The sequence below is a fragment of the Phyllobates terribilis genome, unplaced genomic scaffold (genome assembly GCF_046119375.1).
Source record: "Phyllobates terribilis strain yellow unplaced genomic scaffold, ASM4611937v1 Scaffold_260__1_contigs__length_2691941, whole genome shotgun sequence".
NCBI classification, from domain to species: domain Eukaryota; kingdom Metazoa; phylum Chordata; class Amphibia; order Anura; family Dendrobatidae; genus Phyllobates; species Phyllobates terribilis.
Window position 1 is genome coordinate 2646892 of NW_027363020.1, and position 17429 is coordinate 2664320.

Here is a 17429-nt window from a genome sequence, read left to right on the forward strand (position 1 = left end):
TCGCCGCGTTTCCGCAAAATTAATTGACATGCTGCGGATTTTTGACCGCAGCGTTGACGCTGCGGAAAAATCCGCATCATGGGCACAGCACATGCGGATTTCCATTGGGGAACATTGCTTCCCTTCTACCATGCGTTTTTCATGCGTTTCCGCGGCGTTTACGCAACTGCAAAAACGCCGCGGAAAACGCATGAAATACGCATCGTGTGAACTCAGCCTAACACTGTTCACTAAATGTACTTCGCTTTTCTTTTTCCCCCACACTTACTATACCACCATGCTTGTATATACCCTTACAGTTTTTGTTCCACTAATCCTCACTCCTTTGCTATCCCCAAACCCCAGCATCCTCTATCCAAATAATCTCTCAATCCCTCTTACCTCCCACCTGACCTCATCTGCAGACCTGCTCCTCAACCTCAGATCTCGCCTACTAAAACATAAAACAAGCCGGCCTCTTTCCTTTCACCTGCTTTCTTGCTCTCTGCTTGTCCTCACTGCTGGCGACATATCTCCCAATCCTGGACCCCCACACAACTGCTACCTCCCTCTTATGCCCCCTCATATCGCTGCCTACCTAATATGAACTTCCGCAATCTCTCCTACATTAAACCCGTCCTGACGTCCACCCCCTGCTCCCCCTCTCTGGAGCACTCTGGAATGCCTGCTCTGTCTACAATAAGCTCCATGTGATTCATGACCTCTTTAACTCTCGCAATCTATCCTTCCTGGGCTGACACCCTCCGACACTGCCTCCCCTGCTGCGCTGTGCTACAGCGGCCTCCACTTCACCCATACTCCTCACCCTGGTAACAGGCATGGTTGAGGAGTGGGTCTTCTTTCTACCAACTGGACCTTCAACCCAATATCACCTCTACAGTCCCTAAACCTCCCTTCTTTTAAAGTCCACACTGTCCGCATCTACTCTCTTTCCAACCTCCAAGAGGCCGTCATATACCGACCTCCTGGCCCTGCCACTGCCTTTATTGAACAATTCTCCACCTGGCTGCTTCACTTTTTCTCTGCTGACATTCCCACCATCATCATGGGTAACTTCAACATCCCCACCGACACCCGCCAGTCAGCAGTCTCCAAACTCTTGTTGCTTACTTCATCTTTTGGACTTGGTCCTCCTGAGCCACCCACACAGACGGACACACACTAGACCTCATCTTCACTCGACTCTGCTCCCTATCTAACCTCACAACCTCCCCTCTCCCCTTATCTGGCCACCATCTACTCACGTTCTCATCCCTGTCCTCTTCACCTGTCAGCCATGTCCAGCAACCATAACACCCCCCGCAGAAACCTCGCACATCTAGACACTCACACACTCTGACTCTATTCTACCACTAGCATCCATATCTTCACTCCACGACACAGTCAGCGCCACTGCTTTCTACAATGCCACTCTCACATCAGCTATTGTCGTGGTCGCCCTACTCGTGCATGGCAGAGTGCGACAAATCAAAAGAAAACCCTAACACAATAACCTCACTAAAAAGCTTCGGCAAGTGTCCAGGGTTGCGGAGCGGTGTTGGAGGAAAACACATTCGAAAGATGACTTCACTGCATTCAAACACGCAACACTCGCACTCAAATCAGCCCTCACCTCTGCTAAACAGGCCCACTTTACATCCCTTGTATCTTCCTTATTCTACAAACCCAAACAGTTATTCAACACTTAACTCCCCTCCTCCGCCCAGCACTGTCCCCTCCGACCTCCCTAATCGCTGCTGAGGACTTTGCCACACACTGCAAAAATAAGATTGACCAAACAAGGCAAGTCTTTATTGTTCGACCACCACAAACTCCTTTGTATACCAGACTAATGCCCTTACACCATAACCACCCTCTCGATCATCAATGAAGGTGAACTTCCTTATCTCCTCTCCAAATCACACCTCACTACTTGTGCACTTTACCCCATCACATTCCACCTCCTCCCCAACCTCACCACCACACTTATTCCATCCCTAACCCATCTCTTCAACCTATCACTAACATCTGCTACCTTCCCCTCTGCTTTTAAACATGCCACAATCACGTCTATCCTCAAATAAACATTGCTCGACCCAACTGCTAAGTCCAGCTATCGCTCCATATTGCTGCTCCCATTCGCCTCCAAACTCCTTGAACAGCAGTTCACGCTGAACTTTCCTCTCATCTAACTCTCTTCGACGACCTACAATCTGGCTTCTGTCCTCACCATTCCACTGAAACGGCCCTGACCAAAATCACTAACTTACTTATAGCCAAAGCTAACAGACAATTATCAATACTCCTCCTTGATTTGTCATCTGCCTTCGACACAGTTGACCACTGCCATCTACTACAAATCCTCTCTTCCTTTGGCATCAAAGACCTTGCCCTCAAATCATACCTTTCCAACCACACATTTAGAATCTCCCACGCTACCTCCTCATCCGGCCCTCACTCTGTTGAAGTCCCTCAAGGCTCTGTCCTAGGACCCCTACTCTTCTCCATCTATACCCTTGGCTGGAGACAACTCAAATTCCCATGGCTTCCAGTACCATCTGCACGCTGACGACACTCAGATCCACCTCTGCTGTCCAGAATCCCTGAGTATCTATTTGCCATATCCTCCTCCTCTCGCTTCAAGCTTAATGTGGATAAATCTGAACTCATTATCTTTCCTCCATCTCACATATCTTCCCCACCTGATCTATCTGTAGTAATAAACTACATCACGCTTCCACCCGTACCGGAAATCCGCTGCCTCGGAGTAACCCTTGAATCTGCCCTATCCTTCAAACAGCACATCCAAGCTCTCGCCACCTCCTGTAGCCTCCAGCTTAAAAATATTTCCAGAATCCGTCCTTTCCTAAACCCTCAATCTACTACATGCTTGTGCATACCCCATCAACGCCCGCCTCAACTACTGCAACATCCTCCTCTGTGGCCTACCTGCTAACACTCTTGTACCTCTCCAGACCATCCTTAACTCTGCTGCCTGACTAGTTTATCTCTCTCCTCGCTACTCTTCTGCTTCCCCTCTTTGCAAGTCCCTTTACTGGCTCCCAATTCCCCAGCATATCCAGTTCAAACTTCTACTAACACTGACCTACAAAGGCATCCATAACCTTTCTCCTCCGTACATCTCCAAACTAATATCCCGATATCTTCCCTCACGTAAACTCCAGTCCTCCCAAGACCACCTTCTCTCCTCCACACTCATTAGTTTTTCACCCAATCGCCTAAAAGACTTGTCCCCAATATTCCCCATCCTCTGGAAATCTGGCCCCAACACGTTTGATTAGCCATCACATTCGGATCCTTCAGACAGAACCTGAAAACCCATCTTTTCAAGAAAGCTTACAGGCTGCCATGACCTTGCTGCCACCTCACCAACACCAGAGCTACTGCAACCCCTCAACCTACTGTCTCCTTCCCCATCATCCTGTAGAATGTAAGCCCGCAAGGGCAGGGCCCTCTTCCTCCTGTACCAGTCTATCATTGTTAGTTTCTTTACTGTAAGTGATATGTATTTTGCATGTAACCCCTTCTCATGTACAGCACCATGGAATCAATGTTGCTATATAAATATTTAGGGTAGAATCCTACTTGAGCACACACGAAGCAGGACGGACACTCATCTTCATGTCTCCTGAGGTCACATGACTGCGGCAGTCAATCGGTGGCTGCAGACTGACAGCAGCCTTCACATTTCTATCCTGAGGCGAATAAACTTTTTGCAAAGATGTAATTATGAAGATTGTAGTCAATCAGTGGCTTACATGAGTCATGAGACATTGTTCATCAAGACACTGGCGGAGTACACAATCTATGAGCCATGCAGATCCAGGAAGTAGAGAATTTTTTAATTTATGGGGCCAGCAATAAAGGAGTCTTTTAATGGGCAACCACTTTAAAAAAAAAAAAAAAAAAAAAAAAAAAACTTTTATTTTAAACAAGTCAGTTAAAGGGGTTGTCCGGTATTGGAAAAATATATATTTGCAATGCATGTATGCACTTAAAATATGTATTTAAAAAAAAAAGGCATACTCACTTTCCAGCACATTACATGTCCAGTCCAGGCTGACTGCTGCAGTCAGGGGACCAAGAGCACTTCATAAGAGAAACATACTTAAATGATATTTCTATATCAGACAACCCCTTTAATGTCTCACTATTCTATTAATTTATACCATTTGAGTTTTACATGACTAAGCAGAACAAGACAAGTCTCTTGACTACAGCTACAGAACTCTACAGAAATGGTCTCCTACCAAAAGCATTTTAATGTCACTGTGCCACAAAAGATACATTGGTTCAAACATAGAAGAGCTTAAGTACTGTGTAGGAATGGGAGTACCATACATGGATTCTCAGATGAAAGCCCAGGCACATTTCTTACCTTTTATAAGGAGAGAAGTCTCTACTCTCACTAGCTGCAGACACTTCCTTTATTTTCAGCAGCACGTTACGGATAAAGTCAGCTTCGGTAATCACACTCCCTGAGGGAGCCGGTTTTGCAACAGTAGATAAAGGTTTGGGTCTTGTCACTAGAATAAACAAGAAACTGTTGCTTAGTGTTGAATATTTTGGATATGTATTTGTATTTTAACAATGGTAGAGTAGTCAAACCTACAGACATTACAGGCCGCTATCCGGTGACAACTCTGCTGCCCGCTAGAACTATCTGCCGTCACCATGTAACTGAAGACTGCCGAATCATGACTGAGTGCAATCAGCACAAATTAACAATTCTCCTATATTCTAAACAAGAGTGGGTGGTCATGTGCCAACTTCATTGAGAGTAGTGGCCGAGAGAGTCAAACTGGCTGCAACTATGCAAATTGTATAAATACCCAATTGAAAGGGAAATTGTGGCAGTGTGCGCATTGTAAACTTATCACAATTCGGCAATGTGCAGTCACAGACTGCAGAGTTCTTTTTAGCCTGGAAAACTCCTTTAATACTATTTCATCTACACTGACAAATCATCTGAAGAATGATGAATAATGAAGCCTCTTTTCTGGCCTTCATAGGACACCATAGTCAGCAGCTATGACGTCACCAGCTCCTTCCGCCCGTGTGGTTACCAGGGATGCTACCGGACGGAGTGCCCTGGCTCTACATACCACTTAGGAGATTACAGCTCCCTGCTTTACTGTATGGCCCAGGACCTGACAGCAGGTAACTGTGGGCTTCGGAGTACGTACAGGGGAGTAGACACCCCGCACTCTTTACTCACCAGGAATTCACACCTCTAATCAAGGGACCAGCCCCACTAACTGTATGCTTTTACTAAGCACCGTATATTCATTCTTACAGACTATGAGCTATTTAGCGGCATAGCAGGCACGTTTCCAATAGCAGCAGCATTTCTTACCATGCAAATGGACGTTAAACAGAGAAACATTATATTTATTAACGCTTTGCCTAAATATCATATATAGCTTGTCTCCTTAGGAATATTATTTTATTGTCCAAGTTAATTTCCATTGTGAAATTTGTTTAATATAAATTCTAGATATTACTTTCTGTTTTGCGTGCTCCTCTTTTCTATTCTCTGCTACCTCCAATCAGTGCGACAGTACCATCTATTTATGACTATTTACGGGCCGTCACACAGGACCCGTGCTTCTGGCTGCAGCCTAGTATTTCTTCCTTACCATCTCCTTTGGCGCTAGTATATGTTGATACTACATTTCTGTTTATTTTATGCATTCATTTTTGTATTAATAGGCAGACGACAATCCATAATGTTCCTGTCTTGGCATTTACACATTGGTCTATGGGCAGAACTTTTGCACATAAGAATTGAACACTATTTATCAAGCTGGAGATCAAGGTCATATGCGCAGTCCCACTATATATCGCTTTCTTTTCACTGAATACGCATTGCTCTTACCTGTACATTATACATTTACATTTGGTACTTCCATTAGTCATCTCTGACACATGCATATTGTTTTTATTTGTACGTCACACGTCGGTGCCCCTAACAGACCCATGTGGTGTATTGATCGGTCATTTCTTGCAGAGCTCAGATCAGACCTGGAGCGAGGGGTGGAAGATTTGAGGCTTTATATTACTTATGTGCATCAGTGCAGAGCCAGATGTCAGTCAAAGTGCTGTGAGCGGTGACTGGCCGGGCACACCTGTCTGTATGGCTTAAAGTCAGCGACTCCCTGGAGTAATATAGTTCATTTTCTCTAAGAAGCTGCACTTTCAGAACAAAGTAGCTTTAAAGGGGTTATCCACTACTTTACATTGATGCCCTATCCGTAGGATAGAGCATCAATGTATGATTGGCTGGGGTCCCGCACGCGGCACCCCTGCCGATCGGCTGTTATCGGTGTCAGGTGTCGCCAGCCGGAAGTCTCTACCTGCAGTGCCCGCCGCTTGTAACTGAACATCGGCATCCCGATGAATGGGAGGAGGATGTGCAGTTACAAGCGGCGGCCACTACAGACAGACAGCCAAGCACCGCAGGCAAGGACTTCCGGCCGGCGGCCGCTGCACCGATAACAGCTGGTCGGTGGGGATGCCGCGGGCGGGACCCTGGCCGATCATACATTCATGCCCTATCCTATGGATAGGGCATCAATGTTAAAGCAGTGGGCAACTCCTTTAAGTCCTGCCCAGCCTAACTTGCAGATTAACGCTATATTGCCAGGTTTGTACCATTATTAAACGTGACAGTATCCCTTTAAATGTTTTTTAAACAGCTGTAATAGAAAGTAAGCAAAGTAACCTCAAGTTCATCTGACTTGAAAACTATGAATTTCCAGCAAATGCCAAAGCAATTCCAATATCTGTCCCCTCAAAATTAATGAAGGTGAAGTTAATAAGATATTACATACAGCCGAAAGCTACAACTTTCAGTTACCTTTCTTCCAAACAATAGAAGGATAGGATCTGGCCAGAGTTTGCTGCACACTTGGGAGTATTTTGACATAGTGATCCACTATAGAGTTTCTGGCAGCTCCTCTTTCCAGCTGGCATCTGTCAAAATCATTCTGCACAGAAAAGAAAAAGTATAAAAATACATCCATAGCTGAACACATTTTTCAGATACTCTCCTCACGAAATGCAACGTAATCTTTACATAGCAAAATGACTATGGGGGATTGCTTTAGCCAACAATTATTACATAATTAATAACCTGCTGATTGCCAAAATTGTCTGTGAGGTCTGCATATGACTCTGCAATTTAGTTTTGGAACATCCTTGCAGAATCAGCAGCTGCATGGAGATGTGCAGCAGCAGGAATGGAGAACTGCCCGTAAAGAAGGCAGAAATTACAAAAGCAATGTATACAGATCAAACAAAAAGTTTATAAATTAAATGAAAAAAAGGGGTGATACGAGCGTTGCAGAGTATGACAGGCAGGTAAAGTCATCAACAGAAATTATTAAAGGAATACAAGGCTACATGTTTCAACATTGGACTGATTTCTTACTCAAGTCAGGGATGTATGCCATTTAGGAAGCCGTAATCTCCCATTACACTTTGATCCCAGCGATTATATGACCAATTAGTGTCAGGAAGGAGCCAGACCAGATCGAGATGAGCTTTACAATGCATTGATGCGATAGATTTGCTCTGTAATGGGGGATAATATGCCAAGCCAACAATTAAAAAAAGAAAATCTTTTTTAATGATGTTAAAAAAATGTGTGAAACACAAAATAAAAAGATATTTTACATAATTACATAGGTTGCAAAAAAGACCTAGGTCCATCAACCTTCTTCCACCAATTGTACATTTTGTCACTAAATTAACTATAACCCACAAAGTTACGTGTATCAAGGAAATCATCCAGCCGTGTATAAAAGCTGTTATAGTGTCTGCCATTACTACCTCTTGTGGTCGGGCATTCCACAGTCTGACTGCTCTGACTGTAAAGAACCCTTTCCTATGTTTCCTGAAAACAGACACCTCCAACTGGGGGTGAAGCTGCAAGCATCTATATACTGTATTTAAAAGGGGCATTATAAGGCATGTATTCGGCGCTGGCACCTCACCATCTCAGTGTTCAGACAGAACAGTCAGAGAAACTATTTTTGAAAAGGAGAGATAGCCCTTCCAGTCCTTAAAAGACAGAACTATGGAATCACTTTCACTTATTGTTATTACTTACATATATATTCATGATACTCTTTAAAATGAAACAGAGGACTTACTAGGTGATAATTGTTCAGTGACTGGTTTAGCCGCAAAGCTGGTATGTAATTTGCTCTCTGTAAATGATGTACCAACAAGATCTCTTGATTTTGAATACCTCCGTTTGTGCGCAAATATGTATGCAAGTAATCCTATAATAAAAATAAAGATTTATTAAAGCATAAGGCAAAAGGAAACCTTCACGTTCTGTCTGAATCACTGTTCCTACCGGAACAAAAGTGACAATTCTAAAAGAAACGTCGTATAATCGCACAGGAAAATGTCCTACAATTTGTGGCAGTTAACCTTTTCCTGTCACTGCCAGTTTTAGCATTTCTGAATAGGCCATATAAAGGGTTTTTCGTGACACTGTGCTTTATTTCAGGGGTAAATTTAGGTGGATATGTCTTGAAAACATCTGAAACTTTAACCCCTTAACGACTGCCGATACGTATTAAAACGGCAGTTGTAAAGGGGCCTTATTCCCGATTTGCTTTTAAAACGGCGATTGGGAATAAGATTGTAGCGCTGCCCGTCGGCTGTATGCGACAGCTGACACCCTGCTATAATCGGCCCTGGCTGCTTTTGTAACTGATCGGGCAAATTAACCCCTCAAATACTGCTGTCAATCGCAACAGAGCTATTTAACTGGTTGTAAGGGAGTTGCAAGATCCCCTTTGTAACCATGGGACCCACAAAATGAAAACTGCGGGTACCGATGGTTATCATGGTACCTAGAGGTCATCTGATGACCCCAGGGTACGATGGTCTGTAAGATCTAGCTATAAGCCTGGTCTCACAAGCACACTCCGTGACTCACTGACCGTCTCATGCACTGCAGTACACGAAAAATGTCCCACAGTGGGACGAAGTACAAAGAAAAGTGAAAAAGTAAAATAAAATATGTAAAAAACACACCCAAAAAAGCACACCCAAATCACAAAAAGTCATTTTGCCACTCAAAAAGCAGTGTTTGTGAAAAAAAAACAACCCCAAAACCCCCACAATTGTTAACACCGTATCCAGAACGACCAACTTTATAAAACTGGTACGTTATTTATTCCTTATGGCGAACAGCGTTAAGAAAATAAAAAAACCACCAAAAATGTCACTTTTTCATCAGACTGACTCACAAAAATTTTAATAAAAAGCTTTCAAAAAGTCATATGAAGAAAAAAAGAATGGTATAAATTAAAATCGCCAACCCGTCCCGCAAAACAAACAAACCGCAATATGGCTCATTCAGCAAAAAAAAAGTTACAGTTCTCAGAATATGGCAATGTAAAAACTAATTCATTTTTGTAAAACATTGTTTTTAGTGTGTAAAAATAGCAAAGCATAAAAAAACAATATAAATCTGGTATCTCTGTAATCGTACCGACCCAATGGACAAATCAGTCTTATCACTTACCACACAGTGAACGGCGCAAAAAATAAAAAACATAAATAACTAAATTACTGTTTTTTGTTCATTGTGTCTGAATATCTGAATAAAAAGCAATCATAAAACATTATGTGCCCCAAAATGGCAACAAAAAAATCTGTAACTCGTCCCGCAAAAGAGGGATTTTTGGTACTCACCGTAAAAGCTCTTTCTTTGAGCCTTTATTGGTGGACACAGATAGCCATGAGTGTATGCATCTGTCGCTGGGAGGCCGCTAGGCAAAAAAAGAATTAGCTCCTCCTCAGCAGTATACACCCATCGACTGGCACAAAGCTCGTCAGTTAGTGAACAAGCAGTAAGAGAAGCAACAAACAACCGAACTATATACAGGCCCAACAGAGGCACATAGGCCCAACATAGGCATAAACCAGGGAGGATGCTGTGTCCCCCAGTGAAGGCTCTAAGAAAGATTTTACAGTGAGTACCAAAAATCCATCTTTCGTTATTGCTTCATTGGTGGACACAGGTAACCATGGGATGTCCTAAATCAGTCCCAAGGAGGGAATAGAATAATTGACAAATCAGCTTGGACGGCAGGCGACCACCGCTTGCAGAATCTTCATACCTAGGCCAGCATCAACCGAGGCATAGATATCTACTCTGTAGAACCTTGTGAAAGTGTAACGAGATGACCAGGCATCAGCTTTGCCAACAGGCCTCTGAAACCCAGATTTGCAAACAGCCCAGGAAGCCCCCAACACTTGGGTGGAGAGCGCTCTTACTCCCGGAAGGGGTGGCCTGTGTGTAGCGCGATATGCCTCCAGTATAGCCGAGCGAATTCAGCGATGGGTAGATTTTGTAGCAGGGAGATCCTTGCGATGACCCTCAGATGACAAACAAGGTGTCAGAACATCTGAATGAAGCGGTCCTTGATAGGTAGACACAGAGCTCTGCTCAGGTCCAGATTGTGAAGGGATCTTTCAAGGGGATGAACCAGAGATGACCAGAAAGAAGGCAGAACAATGTCCTCGTTGATGTGGAATGAGGAGACTACCTTAAGAAAGGAGGAACTGGTCTGAAAACTACCTTGTCCTGATGGAGAATGAGAAAAGGAGAGCGACTAGAGAGCTGCCAGCTCAAACTCTTCTGATGGACGTGATGGCTACCAAAAAGGCAACCTTCCAGGAAAGGAATGACGACAAGATGTCATGGATAGGTTCGAAGGGGGCTTGCTTATTTTAGGTCCCAAAGGCCTACAGGAGGGGAATATGGCAAAGCCAGGCGAGCAACTCCATGAAGGAAGGTCTTGAGCTTGGGACGAGAAGCCAAATTCCGTTTAAAAAGAATTGAGAGTGCAGAGATCTGAACCTTGAGAGTACTGATAGAAAGCCCGGAGTCGAGTCCCAACTGGAGAAAAGCCAAGATGGATGGAAGAGAAAAAGACATGTGAGCAGAAAAGGTTGTTTTCACACCATCAAAAAAAAAAAAAGAAAGAAAAAAAAAAGGCCTTCCAAGTCCGATGTTAAATGCGTGAGGACACGGGCTTTCTTGCTCTGACCATGGTCTGTATGACCTGGGATGAAAAACATGCTTCTCTCAAAACCAATGCCATTAAATTCAGAGACCGAGAATTCTGGTGGAAGAGGGGACCCTGAGAGAGAGAGAGTAAGTCCCTTCTGGGCCAGTCTACAGCCACCAAGATTACTGGGACTCCCTCTGCCTTGATCTTCTTGATGACTCTCGGGATCAGTGGCAGAGGCGGAAAGAGGTAAGGAAGATGAAAATGAAATCATGGAATGAGGAGGGTGTCATAACCGACTGCCAGAGGGGTAGCGAGACCTGGCTACGAAGTGAGGCACCATTAGATAGACGTCGGTGGTGCCCCATCTGTGACAGATCTTATCGAACACGATGGGGTTGAGTGTCCACTCGCCCGAGGAGAGTCTGATGACTAAGGAAGTCGGCGGCCCAATTGTCCACCCCCAGAATGTGTACTGACGATATTGCTGGCACGTGTCACTCGGCCCAGACCAGAATCCATGAGACCGCCGTGATAACGGATTTGCGGCGTGTTAAGCCCTGTCGGTGTATGTATGCCACGGCTGTGGCGTTGTCTGATTGAATGCATACTGGATAACCTGCTAGGAGATTCTACCAGTGGAGAAGGGAGATGTAGAAGACTCCATCAGCCAAAAAATAAAAAAAGTTATAGGTCACAGAAAAAAGCGATACAAAATTTTTTTTTCAATAAAACACTCTTTATTGTGTAAAAGCGCCAAAACATAAAAAAAATATATAAAATGTGGCACTGATGAAAACGTACTGACCCAAAGAATAACGCTGCCTTATCAATTTTACCACATGTGGAAATGCATTAAAAAAAACAAAAAAAAAAACAAAAAAAAAAAAACAATTCCTGAATTGTTGCTTTTTGTTTATTCTGCCTCCTAAAAATCGGAAGAAAAAAGCGATCACAAAATGTCACGTGTCCAAAAATGGTACCAATAAAAAACAAGCCATCACATGACTGTCGGCCAAAATATGGAAAAATTATAGCTCTCAAAATATGGCAATTCTAAAACTAGTCTATGCAAAAAAAAAAAAAAAAAAAAAAGCGTCTTAGTGTGTGACAGCTATCAATCATAAAAATCTGATATGAATCTGGTATCGCTGTAATCGCACCGACCCGAAGAATAAGGTCGTCTAATCACTTATACCGCACGAGGAACGATGTAAAAAATAAACGCTAGGGTTAGGGTTGGGATTTCTTTAAAAGTGAAAAAAAAAAAAAAAAAAGATGATATGGTGACTAGTGTTGAGCGGAAGTGCTCACTACTTGAGTCTGCATCGGGTGCTCAGGTATGCGCTGAGTATCGCGGATGCTCGAGTGACATGCTCAAGTCTCCGCCCCATATGCTTCGTTGCCAAAAAAAAAAAGTTGCGTTGATTGCCTGCCATGCACGAGTGGTCCCCGCATGTTTTTTTTTTTTTGGGTGTCTAACAACCATGAAACATGCGAGCGGGGACTCGAACATGTCACTCGAGCACTCGCGATACATGGTGCATACCCGAGTACTCAAGTAGCGAGCACTTGCACTCAAGACTAATGACAACTTGATGACCTAATGTTATCAAATTCTGTGTCGTACCTCTAAGTTCAAAATGTTCACTATACCCCTTGATAAAATCCTTGAGGGGTCTAGTTTTTAAAATGGGGTCACTTGTGGGGGGTTTCCACTATTTAGGCACATCAGGGGCTCTCCAAACGCGACATGGCTTCCACTCTCAATTCCAGCCAATTTTGTGTTCCTTTCTTTCTGAACCATGCCGTGCGCCAAAACAGTCTATTTTCCCCACATATGGGGTATCGGTGCACTCAGGAGAAATTGCACAACAGTTTTTGGGGTCAATTTTCACCTCTTACCTTTGTGAAAATGAAAAATTTGGGGCTAAAAGATCATTTTTGTGGAAAAAGTTAGCTTTTTTTATTTTCACGGCTCCATGTTCTAAACTACTGTGAAGCACCTTGGGGTTCAGGGTGCTCACTACACATCTAGATAAGTTCCCTGAGGGGTCTAGTTTCCAAAATTGTGTCACTTGTGGGAAGTTTCCACTGTTTAGGCACATCAGGGGCTCTCCAAACACAACATGGCATCCGCTAATTATTCAAGCAAATTTTACATTCAAAAACTCAAATGGCGCTCCTTTCTTTCTGAATCCTGCCGTGCGCCCAAACAGTGGTTTTCCCCCACATAATGGGTATCGGCGTGCTGAGGAGAAAATTGCACAACAAATTTTGGGCTTTATTTTTTCTGTTACACTTGCGAAAATAAAAATTGTGGTCTAAAGTAAAATTTTTGTGAAAAAAAAATAAAAATGTTCATTTTTTTCTTCCACATTCCAAAAATTTGTGTGAAGCACCTGAAGGGTTAATAAACTTCTTGAATGTGGTTTTGAGCACGTTGAGGGGTGCAGTTTTTAGAATGGTGTCCCTTTTGAGTATTTTCTGTCATAAAGGCCCTTCAAAGTCACTTCAAATGTGATGTGGTCCCTAAAAAAAATGGTTCTGTAAATTTTGTTGGAAAAAAGAGAAATCACTGGTCAACTTTTAACCCTTATAACTTCCTAACAAAAAAAAAAATTGGTTCTAAAATTGTGCTGATGTAAAAGTCGACACGTGGGAAATGTAAAAGTAGACACGTGGGAAATGTAAAAGTAGACACGTGGGAAATGTAAAAGTCGACACGTGGGAAATGTAAAAGTAGACACGTGGGAAATGTAAAAGTAGACACGTGGGAAATGTAAAAGTAGAAACGTGGGAAATGTAAAAGTAGAAACGTGGGAAATGTTATTTATTAACTATATTGTGCTACATATCGCTCTGATTTAAGGGCATGAAAATTCAAAGTTTGAAAATGTCTTTTTTTTTTACAAATAAATGCAAGTCATACTGAAGAAATTTTACCACAATCATGAAGTACAATATGTCATGAAAAAACATTCTCAGAATCAGGGGGATCCGTTGAAGCGTTCCAGAGTTATTACCTCATAAAGTGACAGTGGTCAGAATTGTAAAAACTGGCCTGGTCATTAATGAGCCGACCACCCTCGGGGGGTTAAAGAATCTGTCACCAAATTTTTGCTATGTAATCTGAGAGCAGCATGATTTAGAATTTGGAAAATTAGAAATTTTGAAACTCAGAATTTACTGTCATGGAGCCAGATAGCTAGGTCACAAAAAAATAGTTAAGCATTTAAGACGTTAACATAATTTTTCCAACATTTCTTTATTTTGCTTGGCTGTTAGAAGGCTTAAAAGTTAAGCAGAAATTTTTTATAGACATTTACAAAATCTATTTTTGAAGTGACTGAGGGGCATTTATATTGGAAACCCTCAAAAAGTCATGGTGTCCCCTTCCTGACCAGGCAACATTTCTCAATTCTGACCGATGTGTGGCAATAATTCTGGAATGCGACATCATATCTCAGTAATTATGACACATATTAGTGGTAAATTTAGGTCAATATGCTTTGTGTTTATGAAAAGATTGGAAATTTGACAAATTAAAAAAAAAGTCAAACTTTTCATTTTTATGCCTTTAAAAAAAGATGGTCATACCACTAAAAATAAATAAACTAATATTTGCCACATGTCTACTTTACATAAGCAACTTTTTTTTAAAACAATTTTTTTGTTACGTTACAATTGTTAAAAGTTTATCAGCAATTTTTCATTTTTCCAACAAAATAAAAAATGTTGGTTTTGTAAATTAAGTGACTTTGAGGTGCCTATGTGACAGAAAATACCCAAAAGTAACACCTTTTAAAAACTGCACCCCTCAAAGTCTTCAAAGCCACATTCAAGAAGTTTATTAACTCTTTAGGTGCTTCGCCGGAATTAAAGCAATATGGAAGAAAGAATAAATACAATTTTACATTTTTCCCACAAAAATGTTGCTGTGGTCCCAAATGTTTCATTTAAATCGAGAAAAAGGAAAGAATGTACCCCAAAATTTGTTGCAATTTCTCCCAAGTACACAGATACTCCATATGTGGAGGAAAACTACTATTTGGGCGCACGGCAGGGCTTGGAAGGGATAGAGCACCATTTGACTACAAAATTGCCTTCAATAGATAGTTAACTCCATGTCGTGTTTGCAGAGCCCCTATGTGCCTAAACAGTGGAATCCCCCTGACAAGTGACCCAAGTTTGGAAATTACACACCTCAATGAATATTTCTAGAGGTTTGGTGAGCACCTTGAACCCAGAAGTGCTTCACAGAATTTTATAACGCTAACCCGTGAAAATGAAAGATCACATTTTCCATCAAATATGTTGGTTTTGCCCCAAACTTTTCATTTTCACAAGAGAAGCAGGAGTAATTGGGCAACAAAATTTGTTGTGCAATTTCTCCCGAGTACGTCGATAACCCATATTTAGCGGAAAACTACAGGCAGTGCTCGGAAGTAAAGGAGACATATTTGAATTTTGGTGTGCCATTTTGACTGGAATTTATTGGAGAAACCCCCCACAAGTGACCCCATTTTGGAAACTACACCACTTGAGAAATTCATCTAGGGGTGAAATGAGCATTTTTAACCCTCAGGTGACTCACAGAATTGTATAATATTGGACTGAGTAAATTGAAGAAATTGATTAACAAATTGGATAAATTTTTCGAGTTTGCCAATACCCCATATGTGGTTGAAAGCTAGTTTTAAGGCAGAGTGCAAGGCTCAGAAGGGAAGGAGCACCATAGGAGTGCAGATTTGCTGGAATGGTTTGAGGGTGCCATGTTTCATTGGCAGTGTCCCTTACATTGCCAGTTAAACAGACACCACCAATAAATTTCCACACATTACAAACTACACCCCTCAATAAATTCATGCAAGGGTGCAGTTAACATGTGGACATCACATGTGTCTCACAGCATTTTATACCATTGGGTGGTGAAGAAACAATTATCACATTTTTAACACTATAATGTTGTTTTAGCCTTAAATTTTACATTTTTATAAGAATTAATAGGAAAAATTGCACAACTACCTGTGAGGTCCATTTTTCCCCCAGAGCACCAATACCCAACATGTAGCAGGAACTACATTTCAGGCACAGTGGAAAGCTCAGAAGGGAAAGAGCACCATATTGTAGTACAGATTTTACTGTTATGATTTACGGGTGCCATGACCCACTGGAAGAGCCCCTGAGGTGCCAGAACAGCAGAACCTTACCAATAGTGACCCACATTTTACAAACTACACTTCAGTGAATTCACCCTACACCACGGGTGTGTCACAGAATTTTATACCATTGAGCAGTGAAGAAAAATAATTTAATTTTCCATTTTCACACAGGAAAATGGGTAAAAATGGTACCAAAATTTGCCACACAATTTCTTCTGAATGTGGCAATACAGCACTGCTTAGCCATACAGCGAGACTCAGGATGGAAGGAGCATTATTTGTCTCTCTGTGAACAAGTTATAGTAGAATGTGTCACAGAATAATACCTGATGAAGACACCCGAGCAGTCTCAAAAGATTGCTATTTGTTACCATCTTTTCAGTTAGCAATTAAAAGGCATCAACCACTGAGGACTCTTAAATTTGAATATTTTTCTATCTACTGTCTAACACAGTAAAAAGATATTTTTTATCCTGTATTCATACCACAAAAATGTTGTTTTACGAGGGAAAATGGGTAGAAATGGTACCAAAGTTTATCACACAATTTCTGCTGACCAAGCAATACCTCATATGTGGCTATACAGTACTGCTTACCCACATGGTGAGACTCGGGGGGAGGAAGCGCTAGGACTCTTTGAGAATAAATTATTGTAGAATAGTTTGTGGACTCCACATACAGAGCCCAACGTACCAGAAGGGCAGAACCTCCCCCTCGAGTAACCCTATTTTGGAAATTACACCCAATTGGGAATTTATTTACAGGTGTAGTGACAATTTTAATGGATGATGCAGAGTTAAAAATGCAAACCTGCCATTGTAGTGCCCATACATTATGCCCAACCTGTGCTTCCGGAAACATGTACCCCGTAATTTAAGCGGGCCCTCAACGCTACAGAAGTGCCAAATTTGTGGACGCTAAACGTGGTTTAGGCACATTGTGCAGCTTAGACGGAGGGGGGCATTTGGATCTGGGAGTGCAGAATTTGCTGGATTTCTTTTGCGGTGAGCAATTTCACTTTTCCAGAGCCTTTGTGCAACCAGTAAGGTGGAAACCCTCTATATTTCCACTGACAGGTGACGGACCTGAGTGGGGACTTGTTTTTTTGTGAATTAAATCAAAGCTTTTATTGGGAACATTTTACATAACATTTGGGATCACATCTATACTGTGCTCTACGTTGAGCACTTACATTGGGGTTTCCATCTAAATCTCCGAATGATGT

At 42.2% G+C, this 17429-nt stretch overlaps 1 protein-coding gene across 1 annotated transcript in view; it reads right to left on the bottom strand.

Moving 5' to 3' along the window:
* The window catches only part of LOC141219305 (protein ELYS-like), a 78757-nt gene that overhangs the window by 35827 nt on the left and 25501 nt on the right, over nucleotides 1–17429 (bottom strand). Inside the window, exons 15-17 of the mRNA XM_073666076.1 lie at nucleotides 8157–8288; nucleotides 6860–6989; nucleotides 4379–4526 (exon numbers count right to left, since the gene is read on the bottom strand). Of these exons, the coding sequence (XP_073522177.1) occupies nucleotides 4379–4526; nucleotides 6860–6989; nucleotides 8157–8288 (410 nt within the window). The remainder of the gene's footprint in view (nucleotides 1–4378; nucleotides 4527–6859; nucleotides 6990–8156; nucleotides 8289–17429) is intronic.